Source organism: Lupinus angustifolius, chromosome LG08, assembly GCF_001865875.1.
Source record: "Lupinus angustifolius cultivar Tanjil chromosome LG08, LupAngTanjil_v1.0, whole genome shotgun sequence".
In the NCBI taxonomy this organism is placed as follows: Eukaryota; Viridiplantae; Streptophyta; class Magnoliopsida; order Fabales; family Fabaceae; genus Lupinus; species Lupinus angustifolius.
The window spans coordinates 9,196,185-9,210,949 of NC_032016.1; the positions used below are offsets into that span (position 1 = coordinate 9,196,185).

Consider the following 14,765-nt stretch of genomic DNA (forward strand, 5'->3'; position numbering starts at 1 on the left):
ATATACTTTGGTAGTACAAAAAAAAGAGGCATATAACTTGAAGAAAATACATGATTATTTTTCCAGTTATCTAGATTGAACTTTGGTGAATATGGTGTTGCTTCAGTTTGGAAGAGATCGAACCAATTATTATTAACCTGAAAGTTAATACTAACGATAATGAAGAAGTGCTGAGTATAAGGAATTCTTTTACCACCAAACCCGTTTTTCTTACCAAGTTCTTCTTGCTCAACCCTTTTAATGTGGTTCACGCACGATTCTCATAGAAGAATAAAAGTTAAATAAGATGTTTATATAATTAAGTCACAATACTTGATGCATCTACATGAACATATGTATGGAAATGATATATTTTTCCATATATCAGAAAATATGCAACACCACAAAAAAGAATTGTTCTAATGGTGTAATGTCCTATTGAAATCTTAAATATCGTACAGGTAGTTCAATCTTTAAGAATTACATTTGATCATCGAGACAACCACACACATACATTAGTTATTAGCTCACAGGTTAAAAATATATTCTTAAGCAACTAGACTAAGTTAGGAAACTAAGTAGTAAGCATCTATTTGGTGTGTGAGAAGAGTAGAGTTGATAACAATTGAGGCCTTTGGTGCCCACACCTTTCACCTACAATCCTCTAATTCCCATGCAATGCAATATTTTTGGTATATATATGGAAATGATGATAGATACTTGTATGTGTCACTGTAGTATTCATGAAACAACTTTTATGTTCATTGATTGAACTTCGGAAGAAGATGAATAATGAGATGCAAAATGAAACAAAAAATATTTGGAAATTTGAGCAAGCCATGGAAGGAGCTTCTGCTTGATTTAGAGTTCAACATATCTTAATACTATCTTATTGCTTGTTTTTAAACATATGTCGCACCAAACCATCAAGTTAATTAATGCTTTTTTGTTTTCCAAATCCTCTCTTTATTTCCTTCTATTTGAAATATACTTTTGCACGATACCCTTATATATAGCATACCGCACCATTATATTTTGCAATGTGACCGAGGAAAACTTCAATAGCTAGTTACCTACTACACTTCCATGTAGTCCTAATCTGTAAAACAAATATATTTAATCAAATAATCAACATCATGACAACGTAACGAAGGAAACTTCGAGCTCATATTAGTCATAGGAGCAATTACTTAGAAGTACATTTTGTGAAATAGCCCTTCCTATCTGATAGAAAAGGATCCCATGATCCTGAACTGATCTTAACAGCATCAAGCACCAGTGGTCTAGTGGTAGAATAGTACCCTGCCACGGTACAGACCCGGGTTCGATTCCCGGCTGGTGCATGTATCATCTTTTTTTTCCAAACCATGGTAAATTCAAAAATGAATTTACATTTTACATAGTTGGTACTTGATATAGTATTATTAAAGATGAAACAATAACTTTAATCAAAGGGAATGTAAATTATACACAATGTGGATATGGACATTATTCATTGACTTGAGTGTGTGTATAAAAACATCTTTACACAAAAGTCTTAGAAGTAGTAACAGTGATAGAACAAGTAGCTTCATCTGGACCAATTACTTAGTTAAATAGTATATTATAAGAAAAATCACCACAAAGGATGCTACAAGTGAAAACATTCTTCGGCTGGATTTTGTCTCAAATACCTGAAAAGTGACACAAAATCTTCAATACACAGATATGGGGGAATAAATATTTAATGGGAAGAGAAAAAGGAAATTAGAAGACAACAAATATAAAGTGCAAAGAAAAAAAATGGAAACACTTCTTCAGAAGGCATATAGGATAGGACTACAAGTCTATATACCGTTTTGAATTTGTCCATAGTGCCTGAGAGGACCCCTCTTGAAGAATCCATGTCATTACCCTAAATGAATACCAACAGAAAAATTAAAGCAGAAAAAGAAATAGCAGGACAAATGGCAGATACTTCCAAATAATTGAATTATACACACCATGCTATCCAACATGCGGTTATGACTATCCACTTCCTCATGTATATCACCTGACAACTGTTGCAATCACACCCATTAGAACTTCAATTCTAGTTGATAATAAAGCAAGCTAAATTAGACAACCATGAAACTGCTTGCAACTTAAACCTTTACATACAATTCGAATAATTTAACATGTGTGCACACTCTCGAAGAATAAGGTATTGAAAAACTAATCAGATATTGTAACACACAAAAAAGTGAGCACAACCAGCTATGATTCACAGACATTCAGCAATTTGTGGAGAATACGAATTCGATACCCATAATCCCATATAATATTGTTGCCTACTACGTATTTTTGGCATATCACCCTTTCTTGTGGATACAGCCCTCAAAGTATTACTACTCAAACAACACGATATACTAATTCAAGTCCTATTCTCACTAATTACCTACCTCAAAGCACATTTTCGCTCTTGCAATCTAGCTTTCCTCAAAAGACATTGCACAAAATACCAAACTTTCATCCTCTCTAATGTGGCAATGCATAAAAGAATGTATGGGACTCACGTTAGGGGACCATTACATGATAAATTCACCCTTTTAACATATGTAAACAAACATATTTCATGAAATACAAATTGACAGACTTGTATCTTACTTGTACTGTTGTAGTTGTACCCTAACCCATCAATCGGATAATGAATAAAAGAGAAAAAATATAATTTTAGACAAAATTTCCAATTTCAAAGTCGAGAAGGTTGTAATTCCCGTAGTATAGTTTACCTTTTACCTCTTAGCAGGCAAAATAACATTACATTAAGAGGCATATATTAAAAACAATGGCATGGTTACCAATAATTGAAACAAATTGGAGCAGGGATTATAAGATGCAACTATTATCTATATCCATGAAGAACTAATAGAAAATCTACAGCCAATTACAAGCAATAGAAAACTTACTCTTTTCAGCAGATTGACTCTATCTTGCAATCCATCCATTGCTTGCTCATTGTCATGTTCATCAATTTCATGGGAAGAGGAGTACAGAGATGATGCTCTGATGCCACCCTCCTCAATACCATCAAACAGAGAAACTCTGCTGTTACGATTGTCTCTGAAACAAGAAAATAAAAAAAGGAAAAATGGTGAGATAATAGTAAAGAGAAATAAGATAATTTCCTCTTATAGACATTTGGACAGATTTAGACTTGTCAGAGTCATTAGACATCTCCATAACTGCACAAACTATTAAGATCTTTTCTCAACTGTATGTCTGTATCTTGGGCAGCTAAGAATTTCAAATCTCTACATTAGGTGACTCAACTAGATATTTATTAAACAAAACTAACAAAACAAAATTTTATTATGTCAAACATTCATCTGTCCCTTCCAAGTTCCAGGGACAACCTCATCAGTCATCATAGTCTTCCAATTACAGGAGAATACACGCAGAAACATTTTTCATATCATTGTTTTCAGTACCCATGGAAACAAACATGTTCTGTCAAACTGAGCTGCTTGAATCAAATGTGGGCAGTTAAACAGGTGTTGGAATCAGGGGCGGAGCTTCCCAACAACAAGGATGGGCTTTTATTTTTAAATAAATATGTACATACCTAACATAGCTCAGTAAAATGTTGCTCTTAATTCCCACTTATCGAATTCCAACATTTTAGTAGAAACAGAGAAATCGAGATTCAAACTTCGATTGCGAGGGTAATAACTAATAGAAGAGGCATTGTGCCGTGAAGCCATTAGTATTATACTTTAATTTTAAGCTAATAAACTCGATTTTGAGCCTACAATCTAAATATATATATAATCATACTACTGTATGGCTTTATTTTGGCTCCACCACTGGTTGCGAATCATGCCCGAGTCCACTTCCAGGGCACTCAAATTTGTAAAATTTTCCACATATTCGGAGAATCAGCTAAATTTGTAACATGAATCTACACGCCACTGATAAGTGCGGATGAAATTTATTCAAAATTAGAAGATGCAAGGAAAAAGATCATTGAATAGTGGAGTTCTGAAACAATAAGAGCATTGACACCCAATCTACATTAACATTTTCACGATATCAAAGTTATTCCAAAATGAAATAAAACCATAGCCTTGAAACTGTAATTGATCAATCAATAAAATCATAATTGAGATTGAAATCCAAAAGTTCCGATGCGATAATACATCGCGTTCACGGATCTGACCTAGGAAAATCAAATTGATCAACTATGGTAACGAATTTTCAGAAATTAAAAAGGTGATTAAATATAGTAAGGACCTTCTAACATTCATGGCTGATTCCACTAGCGTTCAGCAAATTCTTAATATTCCAATCTCTGCAACAAAGAATTATTAATGTTAAAAAAATTACGATTAAATAATCGAAATTTTGAGAAATGATAATGAAAAAAAAAAAAGGAAGAATGAAAGAGGGAACGGCAATCAGATCTGAAAAGTAAATAAGAAAATGACATGATAAAAATTGAAGAAAGAGTGTGTGTTAACCTTGGTGGAGAGCAGAGAAATACAACTAAGGTAGAACTGAAGAAGGCGAAGAATAAGAGAGTTATATCATATGTGGCCGAATATTAAATCGACTCGTTAATTAGAATCATTGGATTTCTATATTTCCCCATAATTGATAGTTAATATGACTTTAGAGTAAATAGATTCCCTCCCATGAGGTATATTAAAATTAAATTATCATTTCACTATTGTATCACTTTTATAATCCATGCCTCATATTAGTTTCTGAATTACTAACAAGGCTCCAAGGTTAATGATTTTATTCTTAAATGTCATAATTGTTGAGAGAGATAGACACAAAAATTGAAAGAGATTAATTTCTTACTAAAGATGTGAAGAGATATCTTTGATAATACAAAAAAACATTAGTTTCTGAATTTTATTTTTCAAACAAATTAGAATACTCTATAAACAACACAAATGTACTATATACGTTATTACATTTTACATATTTTATTTATACTAGCGTGTTGACATGCACTGTCGTGTCTGTCAACCCGCTTTCCTATCGTTTGTATTTTATAAATTCAAATATAATTTTTTGCGCTAAATTTACGGTTGAATTTATTCAATTGGTCTAATATTCAATTTTTAAACACACTTTTAAAATAAGAATATAATAAAAATAAAATAAGAAAATAATATTATATGGTTTTTTTGGTAAAAATAAAAAGATATTGAGGGTAATATAGGAAAACACAAATTACACCATGATGGGTGGTTATTTTGTGTTTTCCCTTTATTAATAGTATAGATGTAAAATGTAAGTCTGATTTATGGCTAATGAAACATATAGCTTGTATTAAATAACATTAACCTTTGTTACAAACTTATTTAAATAAGTGACATTAGCAGCATTGGAGTATGTTAACTTATTGGTTTATCATCATTCAGTGGTGCATTGTCCCTTTCATTTGTCTCCTTTAAGGACATACCATATTATATATTGCTGATTTTTTCAATGCTATAATTCTTATTTAATTGCCCATGAAACAGTAGATATAACAGCAATCCTCATTGTTGCTTCTGTAATTTGATTCTTTGTACAGATTTCTTTATTTATTTATGTTGCATTTGTAATTGAGTTAGACTATTTCTTGTGCTGAACTTCAGTAACCTCTATTTCATGATGTGTCCCGAGATGAAGTTTAATTGATATATCATGTTTTCAGTGGCGCGAAACAATGTATCAGACATGATCTAGGACAATTTTGGAGTAAAAATTACTCCTTTAAATTTTTTTGCATATACCAATTTGGTACTAGGTAATTATTCTTAGCATTCTATTTTGACTATATTTATGATCTTTTTGAATTTTTATTTCTTGAGATATTAATATTATGCAAAAATTTATAAGATATATTTTTTTAAAGAAGTTCCATAAGAGAATGGGGACCACATGACCTTATTCCTCACTCACTTTATATCTCTCCTCAATTAAAAAGTATTATTTAATTAAAAAATTATAAAAATAAAAATTAATATTTTTATATTATTTTGTGAACATGATTTTCTTCTGAAATATGATCGTGTTACGGAAAGAGCAGCACCATACTAATGTAGTGGTAGAGGTTCACCATTCCACTCCTTTAGGCAGTCCAAAAGAGGATGAATGAAGTTCCCTTCACTCAATGCAGAGAATACCTTATCACATTCCTCACCTGGTGACCTTACTTTCTCACCTGTAAGCAAAGATGTACCCAAAGTTTCTCTAACAAACTTGTAAAGTGGATAAGACCTACATTCCTTAATCCTGTTAGCAACAACAGGATTTCCTTTCTCAACTTCAACCCTTGCATTTTCCACTTCCTTAGGCAAAAGGGTCTTGAGCTCTTCCTCAAAAGCTCCTATCTTTTGGAATATTGAGGTCCTTGGATTCACCTCATTATCACTATTATTCAATGCATGATCAAATAGTACCCTTCTCAACTCCTGCATTAAAGGGTATTTTGCATTGCATGGGTCATCAATGTAAGCAAACACATGCTCCTGGTCAACAACTTTGAGCAAGTCCTTCTCACAGAACCTTGATGGATGCAACTCACCATTGGTATGGATTGTGAGGACCCTCTTTGCAACCTGACTCACAGTGTTCTTCACACAACTCTTCAAATTCTCCTCCAAGTGCCTCAAATCAATGGCTTGGCACAATGCAACTAGGAAAGTTGAGGACATGAGCATTAATATGTCCACTGCTTCAGATGTTTTTCTTGATGAAATCAAGCCTAAAGAGTTCACATCTTGGTTGTGTTGCTCAGCACTTTGAACATGAGTGGTGACAGGATTAGCAAGGTATTGAAGTTCTGAGCAGTAGGATGCCATTGCAATTTCTGCACCTTTGAAGCCATAATCCAAACTTGGGTTGGAGCTAGCTGTAAGATTTGAAGGAAGACCATTGCTGTAGTAATCATTCACAAGCTCAGAGAATTGAGCAAACATAAGTTTACCAATTGAAGCAATGGCCAAACGTGTGTTATCCATTGAAACACCAATAGGGGTGCCTTGGAAATTCCCTCCATGAATTGCTTTATTCCTTGAAACATCAATTAAGGGGTTGTCATTGACAGAGTTTATCTCCCTCTCAATCATCCTTGTTGAATGCCTTATTACTTCAATCTGTGGTCCAAGCCACTGAGGTGATGTTCTAAGAGCATACCTATCTTGTTTAGGCTTCTGAAGAGAATAAATCTCATCTGTAACCTTAAAATATGCACTTCCATCCAAAATATGTTCCATTATTGCTGCAGCCTCAATTTGGCCAGGGTGGTGCTTCAATTTATGTGTCAAGTGGTCTGTGAATTCTAGTTTCGCATGCATAACTTCGGCGAAAATCGCAAACATCACTTCTGAGAGGATAACAAGTATGTGTACATCAAAAAGAACCTTTGAAGCTAAACCAGATCCGACTGCAGTGCCATTCAGTAATGCCAAACCTTCTTTAGGTAGCAACTTAAAGAAACCACCTTCAATTCCAGCTAGCTCAAAGGCCTCTTCGGCATTAAGAACTTTTCCATCAGGTCCAATAGACTTGGAGTTTGGCCTTCCAATCAAAAGACCAGCAACATATGACAAAGGGACAAGGTCACCTGATGCAGTGATTGTACCCCTTAGAGGGAGGCATGGAATTATGTTTTGGTTCAGGAATTTGGCTATTGCTTCCATGATTTCAAATCTGATTCCTGAATATCCTTGAAGCAAGGTGTTGATCCTAACAAGCATGGCTGCTCTTGTGGCTGAGTGAGATAAGATGTGCTTGGATTCTGTGCCATTGCCAAAAATGCCAGCATTCAAGAATCTGTTGCAAGAAAATGGTCAAGATAAATTGTGTAGAGTCAATCATATCCATTTAGATTTAATTTTTTGGTTTCTCACATGTATCCTCGCATTGGAGTCAATTTTGTCCAAGCCGGGAACATACACAAGTATGTGGGGCTAACTCTCGCAGTGAGTATTTTTTTCATCCACAAGACTCGAAATTGAGATATTGCTTAAGGGAAATCAAGCACGTACCACTTGAATCAACACCCGCTGGTTTAGATTTAATTTAATAACTCAATCATGAGCTTTTCTGTTTAGTTAGACGTGTATTTTATTTCATTTTGTAATATTTTATCAGACAAATAAGTTAAAGAATAAGAGAAATCATAAAGTATAAACTGTTCTTTATCTTCTTATAGAAATATAGCATTTAATATGGGCTAAGTTGTAGCATGGGTGGTTCTGGTGTCTCCATAATATCGGCAATTAATTGTTCTGCCATTTGAACTATTGTAGAAGTGTAGAACTTTTGGCTCACTAATTGATTCAAAAGATAAGGTTATATCATGCAGATAAGCTTCAAGGGGCCAAGAGAATGGAAAATGGCTAAGCCAAATTCAGAAAATTTTGAACACACTTTGTTGGACCAGATTGCAACGGGGAGTCTCCAACTATCGCCAACTATCAGATATGAGAAGAGTGAAGAGCCACAAATGAGATATTCTTAAGTCCACCATATCTCTGCAGAACCATTGCCCTATTACCACTTGTTGGACCACCAATGAATTTCATTGTTATGGGTGCATGGAAATAGTGAAAAACCACGATTGAAACACTATATCTTAAACAAAAAAAACCTTAAAACATTAATTTTATATATATTTTTTACTTATAACCTTTACACTTCTTCGATATATAACTTCACACTTCAATAAACCTAACACAATATTTATTTATGCTATGAATGCTTAACAAACAAGATGACTTGTATATATTCTTTTATAATTACTCATAGGGGTGAGCCCCATATGTTAGGGCCCAATAATATCATGTTTGATAAGTTCAGTTCCTCTTAAGGTACTGAAGAATTCCATGCTTGAATACAATGAAAAATAAATAAAATTGCTATATTTATTTTATTACAGAATAATTAAAAATCATGACCTTAGATGTTTTTGTGTCACATCCTCGTCTTGGTCTAGTACTCAATACTTGAGAGGATCTATTCTCAAGTTTTATTGGGTCTAGGTTTAGGTTTAAAAATTAGACTTCATAATATTTAGGATATGATAATGACAAACATGACTAGTTATGCTACATGGTCATTCACTCATCATATTTGTATATGTGTTTATTTAATAAATTGTGTATAGAGTGATGACATTTCTTTAGCCAAAATATTATTGATTCTCTAATTTTTCATAATATATATATGATTAATAAAATATCTATATATATCATTTCATACGTCAAATTACATATTTATACTAATAAGTAATATTAAGAAAATTTTATCTAAAAAATATAAATAATGCATTATATTTAATTAAATCTATGTCAACATGTATACATATGCCAGGGATGAGAGAATTATTCAACATCAAATTCAAAACAAATACAACATTTTTTTTATGTTTAACCAATCATAAATGGAAAAAAAACAGTCTAAGCTTTTATATATAAAAGTACTTGTGTCAAATCGAGTAAACATACGAAAAAAACTAGTTTTCAGATCATGACATAAACCTTCAACTAATTACATCTAGCATATCACTAGTAACCCACCAACCCCCATGTCTGGAATATTAATACTTAGTTACACTAGTAAAAAAACACCCCACAATAACTTAACTTACTAATTGTGAATAAAATGTTCCAAATTTTTTTTTTCAATGATGGTATGAGACTATTCAATAATATTCTTTAATAAAATAGAAAATATTATTTTTAATAACAGTCTTTTTTGTATAAACAATCTTATACCCTAACCTTATAATGGATAATAATAGTATGCTAATTCAAAAATGATTTAATATATATACATCGATAGTATAAGTGTTTTTTATACTGTCAGTAAATCTTCATCATTCATATATATGTTAGTTAGTATTGACTTTCAAACAAATGTATTACAGATCAATGTTGGATGATGTGCTGACAGTGTAAAATTAACTAATTAATTACCTTATGAGTTCATTTTGTAGGGCACCACCCTGATTTGTTCTTCTATGTGAGCTAGAACCAAACCCAGTGGTAACTCCATAGCAATCTGTCCCATTCTTAATACTGTCCAATATCCACTGGCTACTAGCCTTAACACCGCCACGTGCCTTCTCCGCCAGCTCCACCGTCACAGCACGGTGGTGGCCTGCAACTGCTGCCACCTGAGCTATGGTGAGGTTCTCACCACTTAACTTCACCACTGGCCTCCGGTACTCCTCCACCATGCGCTTGACCTCATCAAAATGGCTACCTTTCAAAGCATCAGCAGCTTTGTTCCAATTCAGTGGGTCTTCATGAGTTATAGTACTGTTACCATTACAAAGGTTCAATGAAATTCCCATCCCAAAATGTATGATAATTAGTTATCTCTATGTATGAGAGGAAATGGAATAGAGAATAAACCCAAGGTTTGTATGTGTGTTTATGTAGCTATCTATGGTAGGTATATATATATATAGGTAAATGGATCGAATTAACAATGATGGCCATAATCTAAAAATGGAGAAATTGTTTTTTGTTGTAATAAGAAGGATATCCCAGAGATGGATTAGAAGGATTAAGATTATGTTGGCATTAAGAATGATAAAATGGAATTTTCTTCAAAAATGTTATATCTAGGAAAGGAAATTTTGGTGAGAGATATGAGAGTAAAATGGAATTTTATTCAAAAGTGGTGTAGGATAGGAAATTTTCGTAAGAAGTATGATAGTGAAATGGGCACACACACATATATATATATATATAGTGTAAGAGTTTTTGTATATTCTTACTATATCATCTATCATTTATATTTAATCATTATTGACTTTCAAGTAAAAAATAACACAAATGTGTGTAAATCTTTACATTGTAAATATAATTAGAATTAAAATATTAATATGTTATCAAGATCTTATTGATTGTCTCTACATGGTTTCGCCTCCACATAGGTCTTTCTCTCAAAAGATAATTGATCTATTTAAATCTACTTATTGTTTGACATATATCTTCTTTCTCTTCCTTTCAGAAGTTTTTATTTTAAATATATTATAAAAAGAAAATATAATACATATGTCAAATAATGAATGAATTTAAGGAGATAAATTATTTACTGATGTAAGAATATATTTTATTCTTTTTTAAATAACCAGATCAACCTGGGTCTAACATTCCAATACTAGAGTGTTTAGTACTAGAGAGATCCTATTCTCAACTAACCCTTGGGATGACATATAGACATTCAATTGACCAACTCAATTATTGGAGTACATATGTTGTTCCATAGAATATGTTAGTTCATGTACCACTCTTTGTGATTGATTGAAAAAAATGTATTTAAGTTAAAATTTTAATAATTAAGTATTTTTTAACCAATCACAGAGATACATGAAGTGATATACTTTTGTGGGATAGAAAATGTTTACCCAATTATATATATATATATATATATATATATATATATATATATATATATATATATATATATATATATATATATATATATATATATATATATATATATATATATATATATATAATTGGGTAAACATTTTCTATCCCACAAAAGTATATCACTTCATGTATCTCTGTGATTGGTTAAAAAATACTTAATTATTAAAATTTTAACTTAAATACATTTTTTTCAATCAATCACAAAGAGTGGTACATGAACTAACATATTCTATGGAACAACATATGTACTCCAATAATTGAGTTGGTCAATTGAATGTCTATATGTCATCCCAAGGGTTAGTTGAGAATAGGATCTCTCTAGTACTAAACACTCTAGTATTGGAATGTTAGACCCAGGTTGATCTGGTTATTTAAAAAAGAATAAAATATATTCTTACATCAGTAAATAATTTATCTCCTTAAATTCATTCATTATTTGACATATGTATTATATTTTCTTTTTATAATATATTTAAAATAAAAACTTCTGAAAGGAAGAGAAAGAAGATATATGTCAAACAATAAGTAGATTTAAATAGATCAATTATCTTTTGAGAGAAAGACCTATGTGGAGGCGAAACCATGTAGAGACAATCAATAAGATCTTGATAACATATTAATATTTTAATTCTAATTATATTTAATCTTAAATGAAAACATAAAATCATAAAATGTACTTGTCTTCAAATGTGACATGTTACATATGTCTCCATACTAGTTTTTATTATCATCTAGTGTAAGTAGATATTTTATTATCTTAAAAAAAACTTTATTTAAAGATAAGTTTTTTTAATGTCATGTGTTGCCATCTCCTCTTGGGAGTTATATGTGTTGTCCTAAGATTTGCACAACTTCATCTAATCATTGTTTTTCATTTGTTAGAAAAGTAATCATGAAGATGCATATAATACGTTACATTTACAGACAAATATATTTATATTTTCTATGTTATCATTTATGACTAAATTTTAATTGGAATTAAATTTTTAATATATTGGTAAGGTTTTATTGGTTATCTCCACATACATACATATTTGTACAAGTCTTTCTCAAATATGAATTTAATATATATTAACTTTATATTTTTACCAATGAGAATGAATGGGTAGATAGAATGGTACACATCTAAGAAGAGAAGGTGTGCTCTCCATTAAAAATATAATTTGTTTATAAAAATACGATATTATAAATTGTTATAATTATAATTATAATTTCTTTCTCTTTACTATAATACCAAATAACTAAAATATCATTTCACTTTCTAGTCTCTTAGTTTTTCTCTATTATTCTTTCCTTAACTCTTTTTTCCTTTTCTTTTCCAAACTAAGTATACCTTAGTGTAACTAGGTTTGAGCCTAAAATTTTGCAAAAATATGCTTAAAAGAAACTAGATGTAGGTGAATTGTTTGTTATTTTCTATGTATTTTTTTTATTTGTAGTTTGTCTTATTTTATTGTTAATTTTAATAATTGTGCTCATCACCCCATGAGGACTACCTAATAAAGGTTTGACTTATGTTTATAATAATGTATATATATATTTCTATACTAATTTATAAAGTAAAAACATAAAATAACTACCCATAGTAATTTACGTTTGTCTAATTTACCTTTGATAATTTGAAATTGGTACAATGATATCTCACAATGTAAATTCATACCTTCCACTTTCTTTCCATAATTACTTTAATTTTTATATTCTCTCTTAAAAAACAACTCCAATCCTTCTCCAATTACTCATTTAGAATCAATCAAAATTAAGAGGACATCATAATGTCTTTGATTTGTGTTTCTAATACTAGCAAATTATTTCTCAAAATGTCACATTTACTATATACTAATGTAGTTGTTATCAATTGTGACAAAGCAAAATAATGGATAGCGTCATCATCATTGTTATTCTCTTCCTTTTCCCTAAATATGTTAATCTAACGCAAAACAATTATGGTGATTGGGAGACACAAATAGGATAGGATTAAAATAGGATTTAAGGTTCTACTCTTTTAACACTCTATTTCTATAATTTAAAAGATGATATTTTCTTCAAATACATAGATTTATTTTCTCTCTTTTTCCTCTGCATTATAGATATTCTTCAATGATCAAAATACATAAGTTTATTGTTAGAAGAATTAACTAGAGGTGAATGTGATTGTTTGGTTTAGTTTTTTAATGCAACCTAACTTGAGGTTTTTGATGAAACTGATCAAATTGTCACACATAAAGAGGAAGACTTTTGAGCATAGAAAGAAATATGAGATTGGAGAAAATAATTGAGAGATAGTTCAATGATGGTTCTTATTGTAATACTAGGCAATTCTTTGAATTTTCCCCCTTCACCTACTACTAAATTCTTAATATGCTTTACAATTTTCACTAACGAAGCTCAATTACATTCTTCTAGACAAAGAAAACACTTATTTTGATTTAAACAATTAGTATCAAAACATAAAAAAAAATTAGTTATTATGATTATCTAAAATTAAGAATGTAGACCAATATGATTTTATGAAATGAAATATTATGTTATTATATGTAAAGATTATACAATCTATATTAGAAAAATAAGAAAAAGGATTGACAGACACGAAAGTATTCGTTAACACGCTAGTATAGATAAAGATTAAATATAAATAAAACCAAATATAATTTTTAATACTTTTGATTTTTATGATGATCCTTATTGATAAACAATAAAAATTAAACTAAAAGAAAGATAAAAATAATTTTATATGTCTAGCATCTCGATTTGAGAATATTAATTTCATTCTTATTTGGGACTCGTATATTATTCTATAATTTATTAGACATTTAATTTCCATAAATTAAAAATAATATTTACTCCTTTCCAATAATAACAAATATCATTCTATTTTTACTTGGGTCTCACAACCTGCCCATATACACAATTTCTCTCTCATTCTTTCTGTCTTTGGGGTCTACATTTTTTTATAATAATAAACATGAGAATGTTGATGAAAATGAGTATTCTTAAGAAATAAGAATCTCACACCAAAAAATAAGAGAAGAATATTCCTAATTCAATAAATATCAAATAAAAATGAGTTGATGAAAATGCTCTGAGAATGAATATATCTAGGTTGTAGTTTATAGTTGTGCATATAACTTTTTAAACTAGAGATGTTATGTAAAACAGATTTGTAACTAGCTGAAATTTGAAAAAATGACTAAAAATAACATACATTATAATTGGATATGTGATGTTTTAGTTATTTTTTTATTTTAATATATATTTTTTGTTCTCAATTTTTTTCCCTTAATTTAAAATAATCATTACTTTGGTATAGAATATAGATTATTTAAAATAATCACTTATTCAATAGTTTATTTTAATATAATTGGAGTAATTTGTTTG

At 30.5% G+C, this 14,765-nt stretch overlaps 2 protein-coding genes and 1 non-coding gene across 5 annotated transcripts; 1 reads left to right on the top strand and 2 right to left on the bottom strand.

Moving 5' to 3' along the window:
- Positions 1,252-1,322, top strand: TRNAG-GCC. The gene has a single exon. It is a non-coding gene; the product is annotated as a tRNA-Gly (tRNA).
- On the bottom strand, positions 1,449-4,517 carry LOC109353408 (bet1-like SNARE 1-1). 2 transcript variants are annotated; one of them, XM_019595668.1, is made up of 6 exons: positions 4,458-4,517; positions 4,231-4,288; positions 2,907-3,060; positions 1,962-2,018; positions 1,814-1,873; positions 1,449-1,652 (listed from the first exon to the last, which is right to left on the bottom strand). In XM_019595668.1, the coding sequence occupies exons 2-6, from the start codon at positions 4,242-4,244 to the stop codon at positions 1,563-1,565; spliced, it is 375 nt and encodes a 124-aa protein (XP_019451213.1). In that variant the 5' UTR covers positions 4,245-4,288; positions 4,458-4,517; the 3' UTR covers positions 1,449-1,562. The 2 variants fall into 2 exon arrangements, with proteins under 2 accessions (XP_019451213.1, XP_019451214.1); XM_019595669.1 differs by lacking the exon at positions 4,458-4,517 and having other exon boundaries at positions 4,231-4,289.
- On the bottom strand, positions 6,023-10,386 carry LOC109353417 (phenylalanine ammonia-lyase 2-like). Of its 2 annotated transcripts, XM_019595682.1 has the most exons (3): positions 9,921-10,386; positions 6,522-7,773; positions 6,023-6,491 (listed from the first exon to the last, which is right to left on the bottom strand). In XM_019595682.1, exons 1-3 carry the CDS (start codon positions 10,298-10,300, stop codon positions 6,033-6,035), a joined length of 2,091 nt encoding a protein of 696 aa, XP_019451227.1. In that variant the 5' UTR covers positions 10,301-10,386; the 3' UTR covers positions 6,023-6,032. The 2 variants fall into 2 exon arrangements, with proteins under 2 accessions (XP_019451227.1, XP_019451226.1); XM_019595681.1 differs by having other exon boundaries at positions 6,023-7,773.

Coding starts and splice junctions, on each gene's coding strand:
- LOC109353408 (XM_019595668.1), bottom strand. Junction 2,019..2,906: donor GAGTCAATCTGCTGAAAAGA/GTAAGTTTTCTA, acceptor TGATTGCAACAG/TTGTCAGGTGATATACATGA. Junction 1,653..1,813: donor CTATGGACAAATTCAAAACG/GTATATAGACTT, acceptor GTCACTTTTCAG/GTATTTGAGACAAAATCCAG.
- LOC109353417 (XM_019595681.1), bottom strand. CDS start 10,300: ATGGGAATTTCATTGAACCTTTGTAATGGTAACAGTACTATAACTCAT. Junction 7,774..9,920: donor CTACAAAATGAACTCATAAG/GTAATTAATTAG, acceptor TTCTTGCAACAG/ATTCTTGAATGCTGGCATTT.